Source organism: Mustela lutreola, chromosome 2, assembly GCF_030435805.1.
Source record: "Mustela lutreola isolate mMusLut2 chromosome 2, mMusLut2.pri, whole genome shotgun sequence".
Classification (NCBI taxonomy): Eukaryota; Metazoa; Chordata; class Mammalia; order Carnivora; family Mustelidae; genus Mustela; species Mustela lutreola.
Window position 1 is genome coordinate 211,344,975 of NC_081291.1, and position 16,743 is coordinate 211,361,717.

Genomic DNA, 16,743 nt, shown 5'->3' on the forward strand with positions numbered 1-16,743 from the left:
CTATATTGTAGACTATCTTTATGTCTCAGACCATAAGGAATATCCCTCTGGAAACAAAGACCTACGGTCATCACATTGAACCATGTTTTTCAGCTTCATTTAAATAAACGAACATCTGTGACTATTTTCTGTTGATTAGCATGCTGCTCCAAGATGGGTATGTCCTTCTCCCAGAAGACAGAAAACTTTGGGAGAGAGGACAAAGTTAACACTTGTCAATTAACTATTTTTTCTATTAGAGAGTATTTAAATGTTGGGGGTTTTTTTGTTTTTGTTTTTGTTTTTAGAATGTCACATGAAACAAAAGTGTTGATATTGGATGTCAACAAGGGCACACTACATCTGTTCTGAGAGAAGTTGTACTGAAATGGTCTGACAAATGTCCCTCTACAGGACATGCACTCGCTTAACTTGCAAAGACTTGCCTACAAGTGGATGATAAATCCTGCTTCTGCTCTAGACACATTTGGAAAAGCCAATCTTCATGCAGAGCTCTGGATATAAAGACTAACAGGCTGAATATTGATAAAAAATTACATATTAAAGAAAAACGTTTTTTGACTTTCCCATTCTGGTTTTAGGACTCACATCTCATTTCCGCTGAAGGAATCATTAATATCATATTTATGTCTCAATAAATGCCACATTTTACATATTTTTATTGATAAAAATGGTATCATTAGATATATTACTACTCAATTTGCTTTTTCACTTAAAGTGTAATGTGATTTTTTTTTCAAAAATATTAGAAGTTTATCTCACTCTTTTGAAATGTGCATTGAAGAGAAACAATTCCATTCAGTGATGTCAGAGTAACTAATACTGCACTTGTACTCCCTTCATGTTAAACTAGACAAAATAAATGAAATATATAACTATTTTCAGAAATTGCCCAACAGGGACCTCAAAACTACAATGCTTTTCCAAAGGGAAACAAACTATTTAAACCCTGCTATCACTTTTGCTTTCTGCCTGTAATTCTCTCAGGCCCACATTTCAAGAAGGGGACCCCAATAAAAGTATGATGTTAATATTGAAGAAAGATCAAATTTCAGGAGTGATTGTAAGTTTTGAATAATCATTGTAAAGAAATGAGAGCTACACAGAGAAAGGAGTCTAGATATTCACATAGGGACCTCTTCTGCCTGCTCTGCTGAATGCTAAGACACTCAAATGTATGGCTTAATTCCATAAGAAAGGTAAAAAATTAAAAAAAAATACACTGCACCTGTTAGCTAACTAATCCTGAGATCATGCAGAACTAAGAAAGACTTGAGATCCATCAGCCAGAGCAAAGAGACTTTACTAAAAAGTAGATCCAAAAGAGAGATACTTGAGTACTTGGACAAACTAGCACTAGAGGTTGCATTAGATCCAACAAATTGTGCAGAGTTTAAGGGATGTGCAAGTAACTTGGCTGTCTGCCAAAACCATCTTCCAGATTATTTAGAGAAAGACAACAATATCCACATTGTAAACAACATATTATTAACATTCTCTGGTATCGTTTTAAAGATTACTAGACAAGCAAAGAAGCAGTAAAAAATTGTCACTAGAAAACAAAATCAGTTTGGTTTACAACAAACCAAAGAATCAAAGACGTACTGAAAACCACACATCATGATCTTAAAAGAGGTGTTATAAATGTGCTCAAGAATATTTTTAAAAAATAAAAAATGTGTTTATAAAAAATAAAAAATTAAAAAAAAAATAAAATAAAAATAAAAATGTGAAGGTAAATGACAGATAAAAAATTGAAAATATACATCTCAAAATACAATGTCTGAAATAAAAAATTCAATGGATGGTATTCAAATCAAATATAAGGGACGCCTGGGTGGCTCACTTGGTTAAGTGTCCAATTCTTGATTTCAGCTGCATTCATGATCTTAGCGTCATGAGACTGAGCTCTGCCTCAGGCTCCATACTCAGCTTGGAGTCAGCTTGCAATTCTCTCTCTCTGCCCTTCCTTCCACTATAGCTGCCTTTCTCACTCTTTCTGGAATAAAACAAATAAATAAAATATTTTTTAAAAATTAAATCTAACCATGAGAATGAGGGGGGAAAGCCACCACTGGGAGAAGATATTTGCAAAAGGTACACTTGATGCACTAAATCAGATCTTCTTTGCCTCACCTGACTCTTGCTTCAGCCACCACTACTGTGGCCATTTTACCTGGACTTCATCCAGTCCACCATCTTGCATGTATAATGTAAGAAAGCTTCACCTTATGTCCCTGCTGTTTGCTTCCCCCGCCCAGCCCAGGTGCTTTCTTGTTGATATTGCAACTCCTGGTGCCTACACAGGTGTACCTGATGTACATGAAAATTAATGCTCCCTGGAATGAAAACCTAAATTAGGTTTAATTACATCCTATAATACATGTTCAATGTATAGGCTACGTCTGTTTCCTTATAATTCTCTGGACTAGCTAGGGGAAATCTTGGGCACGGCCACCTGAAAAAAGTTGTTGTACTTAGAATGTTGAGGGTTTTCTGTTTTGTTTTGTTTTAATGAAAATTGTTGTGGTAATGAGACCAGTGAGTCTATGTTGTGTGTTTCACCCACATTGGTAGTATATAAACGTCTCAGGATGGGATATGACATTCAGACTCCAGAAACCTCTACCTGCTTCACTACTGAAATAATGAACCCCAATTTCTAGACACCATGTGTTACAACTACAACAAAAACTCATGTGTAGCTGTTGCAATGGCTGTGGCTATGACTGTGGATATGGTTCTAGATATGGCTATGGATATGGCTCTGAATACAGTTCTGGATATCACTGTCTTTGTGGTTATGGTCTGGCTATGGTCTGGCTGTGGTTATAGGTCTGGCTATGGTCTGGCTGTGGTTATAGGTCTGGCTATGGCTGGCTGCCATGGCTGTCAGCCATTTTTCTGTAGAAGATATTATACTCCTGGGTGAAATAACTTGACCTCAGTGCACCATTTCCTCTAAAGTGATCATTCCAAGATCATTTCTGTTTCAATGTCTCATAATCACGTTAAAGCACACTGAAGAAATAGTAGTCAGAACCAGCATCTTCTTAAAAGTCCCATTTGCTATTACTGATGGGGGCTGGCAGGCAGAAAACCTGATTTTGACCATACTCCAAGTATAAAGCCTTTACCCTCTTATTCTGTTTTTCTATGTTGTGACAGTTTCCTAATAATTGTTTTATTGGCCCTAACAAGCTTGCATGCCTTTTATCACTGACATGCTATTGACTTCAGAAATAGACAAGGCTAATGCTCAGCTATTTATTTTAATTGGGTATGTCTGGCTTTCATGCTAATAGACCAATATTCATGTCATATTAATGTTACATATCTTGAATTTTGTCCCTGAAAAAAAAAAAAGCTTTTTATTGGCTGAGTCTTCTGTTCTTAATTCATTGTGCTGAAGGGTTCATCTAAAATGTTTGTTTTGTGATCCTATGTCTATCAATTTCTTTCTTTCCATTTTAATAAACACTTAGCCACTCATCATTAGCACATGCACACATATGCACACACATGAACAAAGGGCACAGAAAAATCTATTTTGGAAAATTCTAATGATGAAAAGCAAGTTGGAAGAGGAGACACAAAGGCTCAATAATTGGTATATAAATGATCTAGAGATTGGCTGGATTTGGATGGTGGCATAGATAATAAAAGGGAATAGATGAGCTTCAGGAACTCTCTGAAAGTGAAACCTATAAGATTTCAGACATCAACAGTGAAGGAGAAGGAAGAAAAATCTAGAAAAGTTAAGTACTAAAAAAGCATATATTTATTCTTAGCACTTAGAACTGTGGGTGGTGTACACAGATACATATCTGAAAGACTGGGTATTGCAAAATTATTAAAACTATTGTTACAGATGTGCTCTGTGTCTTTCTAGAGACACTAAACTGGCTAAGGTGATGATCATGATGATCATGACATACAAATTTCTTGACACAAGAGTTTTTTCTAATATGTGATACCATCTGAAACAAGAGTGAATTCTCATTAGGAGCTCTATCACTGGACAGGTCTAAGCCCAGGCAGGATCAGCCATTATGACAGTTAATTCAGGAGAAAATTATAAATTTAGGAAGAGGGATGGAATCAGCTGATCTTACATATCCATTTTCTATCCTCATCCTATTCTAAGATACCATAAGTTAGGAGTGAATTTGAACTTTGAAGACTGATTATAAAAATAGTGATGCTGATACCTGGAAAATATAAAAATGAAACCTTTTATGTCACTATATATAAAAGGAGAAACCAGTTATAATACAGTCTGGTTTTACAAATCCTATCTTCATTTGGGATGTAGAAAGGCTGTCAGAATGGGAGTTTGATGCTCATGTTAAATAAATTCAACCACCCATGTTAATTAAATTCAGTGTTCCTAGTATCCCTTGAAGCCTAAAAGAAATTGCAGGCTTAAGCAGAAGAAAGGCAAAATATGATGAATGGATAGATTGCTGTTCTTGAAAAAATACAAATCTAAATGTTGGAATAAGCTTGTCAATATCTATAAATATATTCTGCTAATATTTTTATTGAGATTGAGTTAGATCTATACATCAATTTTGAGAGGATGGGAATCATAACAATACTGAGCCTTCCAATTCATGAACATGGTATATCACTGCATATATTTAGGTCTTGTTTGATTTCTTTTGTGGTGAATGATAATGTAATGTTGATCAATAATGATTACCTTTGTACTCACAGAAGGCATATTCTAGTAAGATAGACAAAAATTTAAAGAACAACCAGCCATCTAAATGACTGAATAAGATTATTAAATTGTAGAATTATAAACAGTTTTTATAGCTATTAGTAAAATAAATAGTGACTTGCTATAAAAAGTATCATATGGCCTGCCAAAACTCATAGAAGAAAAAATAGACAATCTTAATAGGCCTATATTTATGAAAGAAATTGCATCAATAATTATCAGTCTTCTGATAATGGGTCACTGGAAAATTCTACAAAACATTTAAAGAATAATATATACCAGTTCTCTACAATCACTTCCAGAAGACACAGAGGGAATAGTTGATAACTCATTCTATGGGGCTAATATTATTACCTTAATATCAAAACCAAATAAATACATTATAAGAAAAGAAAACTACAGATCAACACTTGAACATAGATGCAAATATTTTTAATGAAATATTAGTTTATGAATCTAGTATTGTATAAAAAGAATTATACCCCATGACCAAGTTGGATTATCTCAATTATGCAATGGTTCAGTACTCAAAAATGAATTAATATAACCCATCACATCAACTGCCCAGAGAAGTGAAATCACATGATTACATCAAAAGATTTAGGAAAAAAACATGTGACAAAATCCAATAACCATTCATTTTTAATAACCAGGGATAGAGGAGAACTTCCTTGACTTGATAAAGAATGTCTGAAAATACATATGTATATGCAATAAGCAAGAAAAGAAGATTTACATTGATAAGGAAAGAAAAATATGAATGTGTCTTTTCCACAGATGACATGTTTGTTTAGAAATAATATAGAAAATATAAATAAAATTATTTTTAAAAACAAAATACAAAAAAACCTCCTGGAACTAATACATAGTAAGCTTGAGGTATACAAGGTTAACATACAAAAGTCAATTATATTTTACAGATCAACAATGAACAAGGGAAATTTGAAATAAAAAATGTAATACCACTGACGTTAGCAGTTTATATATATGTACAAAACTCTGATGAAAGAAATCAAGGCGCAACCACATTAAAAGAAGAGATATTCCATGTTCATGGATAAAATGTTGCTATTGTCAAGATGTCAGTTCTTCCCAACTTTATCTACAGATTCAGTGAAACCTCAGCCAAGATCCTAGCATGTTCTTTTGTGGATATCAACAAACTGATTATAAAGTTTATATGGAGAGGCAAAAGACCCAGAAGAGCCAACACATTACTGAAGGAAAAGAACAAAGTTAGAGGATGAACACCCTCTAACTTTGAGGCTTACTATAAAGCTTCATCAAAACAGTGCAGTATTGGTGAAATAATAGACAAATGAAATAGATCAATGAAACAGAATAGAGAGACAATAAATAGGCTCACATAAATATAGTCAACTGATCTTTAAGAAAAGGAACAGAGGAAATAGAATGAAGAAAAGATGGTCTTTTCAACAAGCAATAGTGGAACAACCATCAGACACACATACACACGCAAAAATCTAGTAACAGACCTTGTACTACTCAAAATAACTAACTTAAAATGATCATAAAACTAAACGTAAAATGCAATATGAAACTTCTAAAAGATAACATAAGAGAAAACCTAGATAAACTTTGTATGGTCATGATTTAGATATAACACCAAAGACAAAATCCATTAAAGAATTGATAAGCTGGACTACATTAATATTAAAATTAATATTAAAAATTTTTGGTATATGAAAGACAATGTCAAGAGAATGAGATGACAAGCTACAAACTGGGAAAACGTATGTAAACAACATAACTGATAAAGAACAATTGTTCAAAATATACAAATAATTCTTTTTTTTTAAAGATTTTATTTATTTATTTGACAGAGAGAGAGATCACAAGTAGAGAGAGGCAGGCATAGAGAGAAAGGAGGAAGCAGTCTCCCCACTTGAGCAGAGAGCCGTATGTGGGGCTCGATCCCAGGACCCTGAGATCATGACCTGAGCCGATGGCAGAGGCTTTAACCCACTGAGCCACCCAGGCTCCCCTATACAAAGAATTCTTAAAACTCAGTGATAAAAACAATAACCCAATAAAAGATTGGCCAAAGATCTTATCAAAAGCCTCACTTAAGATGACATATAAATGACAAATTGGCATAGGAAAGATGCTTCACAACGTATGTCCTCAGGGAAATACAAATCAAATAACAATGTGTCACCACTACACACCTATTAGAATGGCCAAAATCTGGAACACTGACAACACCAATGGCTGACAAGGATGTAAGGCAGTACAAACACTCATTCATGGCTGGTAGAAATACAAAATGGTACAGCCAGTTGGGAAGACATTTTGGTGGTTTCTTACAAAGCTAAACATATTCTTACATGATTTAATGTATCCACTTATGTACACACAAAAAGCTGCACAGGGATTTTTGCAGCAGCTTTATTCATAACTGCCAAAACTTAGAAACAAACAAGATGTTTTTTAGTAAAAGAATGGGTAAATAAACTGTGGTTCACCTAGACAGTGCAATATTATTCCATGATAAAATGAAACGAGCTACCACACCACCAGAAGACATGGAGGAACCTTAAACAGACATTGCTTAGTGAAAGAAAGCAATCTGAAAAAGTCACATTCTGTATGATCCCAAATATGTGACGTTCTGAAAAAGGCAAAGCTGAACACAGTAAAAATATAAGTGGCTGCCAGGAGTTAGTGATAGCCAAGGGATGGAGGAGGAATGAATAGGCAAAGCACAGAGGAATTTATAATGGTATAATGAAGGCTATATGTCATTATACATCTGTCTAAACCCATGGAGTAGACAATAGCAAGAGTGCACCCTAATGTGACCCCAATGTAAACTATGGGCTTTGGATGATTATGGTATGTCCATGTAGCTTCCTTAATTGTAACAAATGGTAGAGACTATTGGTAATGGGGGAGGCAATATATGTCAGGGGACAGAATATATGGGAAATCTTTATTCACTTCTTTTAAATTTCTATGTGAACTTAAAACTTCTCCAAAAAATTAAGTCTTAAAAAATTAAATATTTCCAAGAAAAGATCAGTGAGTTTGAAAATAGAACAACAGCAATTACTAAAACCTGAATACAAAGGAAAAAAAAAAAACTTAAAAAAGAAGATGAACACTCGAATGTTTATAGCAGCAATGTCCACAATAGCCAAACTATGGAAAGAACCTAGATGTCCATCAACAGATGAATGGATCAAGAAGATGTGGTATATATACACAATGGAATACTATGCAGCCATCAAAAGAAATGAAATCTTGCCATTTGCGACAACATGGATGGAACTAGAGCGTATCATGCTTAGCGAAGTCAAGCGGAGAAAGACAACTATCATATGATCTCCCTGATATGAGGAAGTGGTGATGCAACATGGGGGCTTAAGTGGGTACGAGAAGAATAAATGAAAGAAGATGGGATTGGGAGGGAGACAAACCATAAGTGACTCTTAATCTCACAAAACAAACTGAGGGTTGCTGGGGGGAGGGGGTTTGGGAGAAGGGGGTGGTATTATGGACATTGGGGAGGGTATGTGTTTTGGTGAGTGCTATGAAGTGTGTAAACCTGGTGATTCACAGACCTGTACCCCTGGGGATAAAAATATATGTTTATAAAGTCATAAATTGTGTAGTTAAAATGTGAAACACAATAAGCAAAATAAAAATATTGGTAATTACTAAAAAAAAAAAAAAAAGAAGATGAACAAATGCTTTGTTATCTGTGGTACAGTACTGAGTGGTCTGATATACATATACATACACATGTAGAAATGCACACAGTCTGGATATTTCTATATCCAGAGAGGACTCAGAAAAAGCATTTGAATAATGAATGGATAAAATATTTCTAAAATTGGGGCACCTGGGTGGCTCAGTGGGTTAAGCCTCTGCCTTTGGCACAGGTCATGAACTCAGGGTTCTGGGATCAAGCCCTGCATTGGGCTCTCTGCTCAGCAGGGAGCTTGCTTCCTCCCTCTCTATCTGCCTACCTCTCTGCCTACTTGTGATCTCTCTCTCTCTCTGTCAAATAAATAAAATATTTTTTTAAAAAAGAAATATTTCTAAAATTAATTTTTAAGAAAAGACAATTTAAACCAAGACTGAAGAACTCAGGGCACCTGGGTGGCTCAGTGGGTTAAAGCCTCTGCTTTCGGCTCAGGTCATGATCCCGGGGCCCTGGGATTGAGCCCTGTGTCGGGTTCTCTACTCAGCAGAGAGCCTGCTTCCTCTCTCTCTCTCTCTCTCTCTCTCTCTCTCTGCCTGCCTCTCTGACTACTTGTGATCTCTGTCAAATAAATAAACAAAATCTTTAAAAAAACAAAACAAAACAAAACAAAACAAAAAAAAGACTGAAGAACTCAACAAGCACCAAGTAATAAGAACAAAAAGAAAATGAAGACAGGTATTATCATAATCAATATTTTGGTAAACTGAAATATTTTTCATTTTTTTTAATGATGATTAACCTTAAAGTAAACATAATAAACATGATCAGTGAGTTTATGGCATATATAAAATTAAAATTTATAACAAAAGGTGGGAGGAAGGAAGTAAACTGCTATAAGGTCAGTATATATGCATAAAATGGTATAATATAACTTTAGCACAGGGCACCTGGGTGACTCAGTTAAGCACCTGCATTTGGCTCAGGTCATGAACCCAGGGTCCTGGGATCCATTCCAGCACTGGGCTCCCTGCTTAGCAGAGAGTCTGCATCTCCCTCTTCCCCTCCGCCTGCTACTTGTAGTCATCCTCTCCCTCTCTCACTCTCTCTTTCTCTCGCTCTCCTCCTCACACACAAAAACAAATAAATAAAATATTTTAAAAAATATATTACTTCCGGTACAGTGTGGCAAATTAAGATACATACTGTAATCCTTAGAACAGCCATTAAAATCATAAATATATCACGTAAATCTATGAAGGAATAAAATGGACACTAAAAAAGTGCAAAAGAAGGCAAGAAAATAAGATAAGAACAGGAAATAACAGCTGTCACAAGCAGAAAACAAATAACAAGATATAGACTCTTGTACAACTGTGATAGCAATTACATTAATTGAAATGGTCTGAACACTGTCATTAAAAATAAGACCCACATTGAGGTCTTTTATCCATTTTGAGTTTATCTTTGTGTACAGTGTAAGAGAATGGTCAAGTTTTATTCTTCTACATATAGCTGTCCAGTTTTCCCAGCACCATTTATTGAAGAGACTGTCTTTTTTCCACTGTATATTTTTTCATGTTTTGTCAAAGATTAATTGACCATAGAGTTGAGGGTCCATATCTGGGCTCTCTACTCTGTTCCGCTGGTCTATGTGTCTATTTTTATGCCAGTACCATGCTGTCTTGGGGACCACAGCTTTGTAATAAAGCTTGAAATCAGGTAACGTAATGCCCCCAGTTTTATTTTTGTTTTTCAACATTTCCTTAGCAATTCGGGGTCTCTTCTGATTCCATACAAATTTCTGGATTATTTGCTCCAGCTCTTTGAAGAATATTGGTGGAATTTTGATTGGAATGGCATTAAAAGTATAGATTGCTCTAGGCAGTATAGACATTTTAACAATGTTTATTTTTCTGATCCAAGAGCATGGAAATGTCTTCCATCTATTTGTGTCTTCTTCAATTTCCTTCATGAGTGTTCTGTAGTTCCTCAAGGACAGATCCTTTACCTCTTTGGTTAGGTTTATTCTCAGGTATCTTATGGTTCTTGGGGCTATAGTAAATGGAATCGATTCTCTAATTTCCCGTTCTGTATTTTCATTGTTAGTGTATAAGAAAGCCACTGATTTCTGCACATTGACTTTGTATCCTGCCACGTTGCTGAATTGCTGTATGAGTTCTAGTAGTTTGGGGGTGGAGTCTTTTGGGTTTTCCATATAAAGAATCATGTCATCTGCGATGAGAGAGAGTTTGACTTCTTCATTGCCAATTTGGATACCTTTTATTTCTCTTTGTTGTCTGATTGCTGTTGCTAGCACTTCTAATACTATGTTGAACAAGAGTGGTGAAAGTGGGCATCCTTGTCTTGTTCCTGATCTCAATGGGAAGGCTGCAAGCTTTTTCCCATTGAGGATGATACTTGCTGTGGGTCTTTCCTAGGTAGATTTGATGAAGTAAAAGAAACCTACAACAAATGTAAAAATGCAGAGGACTTAAAAATAAAAGACTTAAAAATAAGTCTTAAAAAGACTTAAAAATAAATAAATATATACTATGCACACAAATTATTAATATATAATAAACATTAGTTGAAGAAAGGTAGAATGGTGTATCAAAGTAAGCCTCATAACAAGAAATAATATGAAAACTAAATTCTTAAATTAAACATAAATCTCTAAAAAGCCTGCCAATAGCATTAAGAATGGGATGAAAGAAAAATGTATGCTGCTCTCAGTTGAAATTATGTGAAGTGGTATAATATTATTTGAAAAAAACTGATAAATTAAGATTGTAATATTTGTAGCAACCAATAAATAACATTATATCTAACAAGCCAAAAGAGAAGATAAAATGGAATTTTAAAAAATAAAATAAACCAATAAAAAAATAAAAATATGGGGAAAAGAACAGGTTAGGAAATGGAAAACAAATAATAAGAGGATATAGAATTAAATAAAACTGTGTCAAAAGGACATTGAACATGAAAGTCAAAATATATTAATTATAAATAAGAATATTTATTTATTGTGGCTTATCCATAATAAATCTACATTAAAGGTAAAGACACAGAAAGACGAAATAATAATAATGTTGGAGTGGATATATCATTATCAATCAAGCAAACCTCGGATTATGGCATAATACTAAAGCTGAAGAGCAATATTTCATAATGATAGAAAGATCAATTCCTTAATAACAGTTCTAAATGTGTCTGCATTTAATGACAGAGTTTCAAAATGAGGTGAAGCATAAACTAAAAAATGCCAAAAGGAAAAATGCAAAAATCCATAATTTTAACTAGAGATTTTATAACAATTATCTTGACAGTTGATAGAACTAAATAGACAGAAAATCACTGTATTTATGGAAACAGGAACAAACCAACCCAACTGACTTAACTGGCACAGACAGGGTATTATACCAAATAGTGATACAATGTACATAGTTTCCACATGCTTCTGGGATCCTCCAAGATCTATCATAAGCTGGTCTATAAAATAAGATCTGATAAATTAAATTCAATAAATTAAAAGGAATAAATTCTACTGACATTAAATGAAACATCAGGAACACAGAAATCTCTGGAAAACCTGCAAAACAACACAATCTAAATCTCATGGATCAAATATGAAACACAATGGAAATTAAAATAAAATTTTGAAAGAATTAAAATGACAATAAAAAAGATAGTATAAATTGTGGGATTATATATCAGCAGCAACTACAGAGTAATTGATGGCTTTAAATGCCTATGTTAGAAGAGAAGAAAGTTCTAAAATCAACAATTAAGCTTTTACCTTATAAGCTAGAAAAAAAGAACAAACTATCCAACTATGTAGAAAACAATAAAACAGATAAAATCAGAAATCAATGAAATAGAGAAAAAGAATATGAGCAGTGAAACTAACATGTGCTGTTTCCAAAAGTCTTAATCTAAATTGACAATTTAAAAGGATTAAAAATTTACATCATCAATAACTGGAATAAAAGAGATGACATCACCACAGTTCTGACAGACATGATCAACATATACAGGGATGGGTGAATAATTTTGTAACCATAAATTTAATAACTTAGATGAAATAGAATAATTTCTTGAAAGACTCACATCAAAAAGAGTACAAAACAAATACAATATCTGAATAGCCTTATATCTTTAAAATATACATTTATTTTTGAGTGTTCACACACACACACACACACACACACACACATACTCCAAATATTCAGAACAAGATGGCTTAAATGATATATTATAATCAAACACTGAATTTAGAAATATATATTTCATACTGAAGGAAGGGGAACATTTTTCCATGAGAAATCCTGAGACCATTACCAGAGATGTCAGAAATATTGGTGTAATAAATCTTTGTCAAATTAAAGTTAAACTACGAAAGCAAAATTTGTTTACCATTTGACAATCTAGTTCACCATACAGAGTAAACAAGGCAAAAGATATCAACAATCATCCCAACAGATGCAGAAAACACATTTAAAGAAATTAATTCAAGGTTCCTGAGTGGCTCAGTCAGTTAAGCATCTGCCTTTGGCTCATGACCTGAGCATCTGTCTTCGTCTCAGGTCATGATCCTGGGGTCCTGGGATCAAGCCTGAGTGCAGCTGGGCTCTCTATTCAGTAAGGAGACTGCTTCTCTCTCTCCCTCCACCCCTCCCCCTGTTGATACTCTCTCACTTGCTCTCTGTCAAATAAATAAATTAAATCTTTAAAAAAATTAATCCATACTCATGTTCCCCAGAGATAATCACTATTCTTTTTTCTATCACCAATAATTAGTTTTGCCTGTTCTTTAACTTCCTATAATTTGATACAAATAATATAGGTCTGTATATTTGGTATCATCATCCTAAATATTTTTTTCACTAACTTAAATATTTTTAATCCTAAATATTTTTTTCACTAACTTAAAGTCCCTATGTTCCAAGCTGTCAGAATAAATACCTTGATACCCATTTGCTCAATAAGTTATTAAGAAATATTACATAAAACTACACTGGTTTCTATCACATTCTAGATCACCAACTTGTATCAGGAACCAGATAAGTGGGAAGGAATAAATACATATGATGTTCAGTTCTGCACAATTTAAACAAAAAATCCTTCAAACTTACCTCTCTGAAAATTGGTTTAATTTCACATAGCTAAAATAGAAATTAAAATGATTAACCTATAAATGTGTTGATCCCTTAGATGGGATAATTTATGCAAATACCAAGCAGAGGCTCAAAATATGTTTTAGTAAGAAGAAATCTTTCCTTTTGGTCTTCATATTTCCTCAAAGGAATGATCACCAACTTTACCCAATCACTGGTCGGGAAAGGAAAATTAGAACTTCGTAATAGACGGACTTTTTCACTTTGTGGAAGAAGAATAGAAACCAACACAAGATGAAGAAATTCTTGCCTCTGTTTGCTTTTAGAAAGCCCATAGTTAGAGACCAGGGAAAAGAAGACCAGTAGGTCATGTTGATCTACTAAGGATAATCTCTACATAGACACTTTATCATTGATTGACCTGCTACATTCAAGAGTAGTAAATGAAAAAAAAAGTAACTATTGTTTCTTTATATGTTATTGCCAGTTCTTTATATTATTGGTGACTAATTAAAGCTATCAATAAGTAAAGGAAATAGAAGTAAGAATTCATCACCAGGAGTGTCACTGAAAGCCAGTTAAACTACCAAGATTGAGGTCATATTATTCAACATACACTTGGGCCACACATGTGTTTTGTATGATGTTATTCTATGCTAGCTACCACCTTCTGGTAGCAGGAACTCTGCCAGGAGATGACCAGCGTCTGACACACTCAGAAGACTCACTGAGATACACCTCACAATGAGGTGATGTTTGCTGTGGCAATATCAGATTATCAGGCATATCAAGTAGCTACATATACAGTCTTATCTGTGAGTGAAAATAAGAAGTATAGACACATGAAGCAGAGGTGGAATATATCTGTACAGAGACACGTGTTTAAATGTAGACTCCCAGTACAGAAGAAACTGCAGTAGAAAATACAATATTTGATGGTGGTGCTACTATTTTTACCCAATGACCTGGATCAAACACTGAATTTTTCTCAAATGAAACTTACATTAGATTAACGCAGAGCAGAGTATAATAGCTCTTGGAGTTGCACATGGAAATACTTTTACACAGACACACATTGGAAAAATCATCAGCCATGATTTACCTGCTTTGCCACATCAGTTCAATTATTAGAAGGGCAAAAGTATCTCTCTCTGTTTCTCTCTCTTTCCCCTCTCTCTCCCCCCTCCACTACATATGTACACATACACTCACAAGAAGATGCAAATGATGGAGAGAAATGAATATTTATGGTAAGCACTACATATTGTGAATGTGATTAGCTTTATTGAAAAACAAAACTAGAAATTTTCCCACACAAAATTTTTAATATTATATGTAAACAATTGAGAGTAACAAAATATCAAAGAATAGTTCCCCCCAGTTGATAGGAAATTCCACCAATCAGTGCAATTATGACCCCTTGTAGTTAAAGATTGGATTTGGTCCAATTTGGGCAGACAATAACCATATTGGTATAACATTTCCAGAGTGAAAATTCTATTTTATGTAGAGCAAAAATTATACTGATATAACCAAAACCTGTCTGCTAATAATGTTTCTACCAAGAAAGACATTAAGTAACATTTTGTCATAATAATTGTTTATATACTTTGCTTACAAAAATATACTCACAAAGACACATACTTAGGAAACATTTTGAATGAATAAAAAAATTATTTGATTTATAAGTTTGATTGTATTAAAATCTAATTCCCTTATTTGAATTTCCTATCAAGGCAGATGAAATCAGTAACATAAAGATTTTGTGTCCTCACCCCTCTGATGGTTAGGACAGAGCTGAATGAGATACAGAGGGTCTCCCAAATTACCTTTCTACTGTATTTTAATCTTTATTCTATATTTTAATCTCATCACTGTTACACAAGGCACACAACATTATTTGACTGTGGGCTGGAACTAGAGTTAAAACTATACTATGGAGGGCAGTATAATTTGGGGAGGTCAAAGAGAAAAAAGAATTATGATCAAAAGCAAGTCAGTTGAAACCATTGAAAATGTCCCCTGCATTATATGGTATCTGGTTATAGAATATTAAAGTGAAGATTTGTTATGAAAGATAGCTTTGTGTGACTCCACCATCTTATTAAAGGTCTTCAGTTGGTTGAAGCAAGCCTCCTTAATGCCTTCAGGCATTAGGCTCTGGCCTTAAAACAACACGCTAATTAGATGAGTCATAAAAATAGCCACTAACATGAGCACATGTGGCGGGGCCCCCTCATTCTGAGGCATATAAAAGGCCCTCTGCAAGGAGAAATCCACAGTGAAGTAACACTTCTCTCTTTCTTTACCCAAGCACAACCTCAACAACCAACACCATGTGTGGCAGCTACTATGGAGGCTGTGGCTACGGACGCTGTGGCTATGGAGGCTGTGGCTATGGAGGCTGTGGCTACGGAGGCTATGGCTATGGAGGCTGTGGCTACGGAGACTGTGGCTATGGAGGCTATGGCTATGGAAGCCTGGGCTGTGGCTATGGCTCCAGCTATGGCTGTGGCTTCCGCACCCTGGGCTGTGGCTCTGGCTGTGGCTACGGATATCGCTCCAACTCTCTCTGTGGCTATGGATGTGGCTCTGGCTATGGCTCCGGCTTTGGCTGCTACTAATTGAGGTCACCATGGGAGACTCTCACCCTCCACACCTGGACATGGGATTCACCAGTTCTGAGACCCACAGCTTCTGAGCCTTTTCCCTTGGGTGATGATATCCTGCACGACGGAAATCTAGCATGGTCTGTTGTTGCCTACAACCCAACCTACAGATACCCTGACTTTATGCAGGAAGTGGGAGATGGTGAAATTCACCTGTGACTCCCACAGTTCTGCTTTCGTCAGGATGATGGTGTCAGAGCAACTGCCTTGATGATATTCATGCTGGAACCTGTTTCTGTGTTGACCCAATAAACTTGTTCAATCCAAACAGCAACCCTGGTTCTATGTCAGTTGTTTGATGTCCCAAGTGTCTTACTGAAATTTTGGGGTTTCAGTTTATAAGAAAGTTAACAATGATCTCCTTAGGGAGCTAGTTCCTTAATAGTTCTAAGTCAGCTTCTTGACCAATTCCTTTGTCAGTTGTCTTAGGAAGGGAATTTATTTTTGGTAAACTTCAGTTTTCTCCTCTGGTACTGAGGGAACAATATTTGATATGTTGGGTAATTCTTAAAACCAAATGCAATATTATTTTATGAATTAGAAATTAAGGTTTGTGAGGTCTAT

General features: G+C 34.9%; 1 protein-coding gene across 1 annotated transcript; it reads left to right on the forward strand.

Annotated features, from left to right (window-relative positions):
- Positions 1–2,671: 2,671 nt before the first annotated feature.
- Positions 2,672–16,134, forward strand: LOC131825690 (keratin-associated protein 6-2-like). Its single transcript, XM_059165096.1, has 2 exons — positions 2,672–2,928; positions 15,825–16,134. Exons 1-2 carry the CDS (start codon positions 2,672–2,674, stop codon positions 16,132–16,134), a joined length of 567 nt encoding a protein of 188 aa, XP_059021079.1.
- The last annotated feature ends 609 nt before the right edge of the window (positions 16,135–16,743 follow it).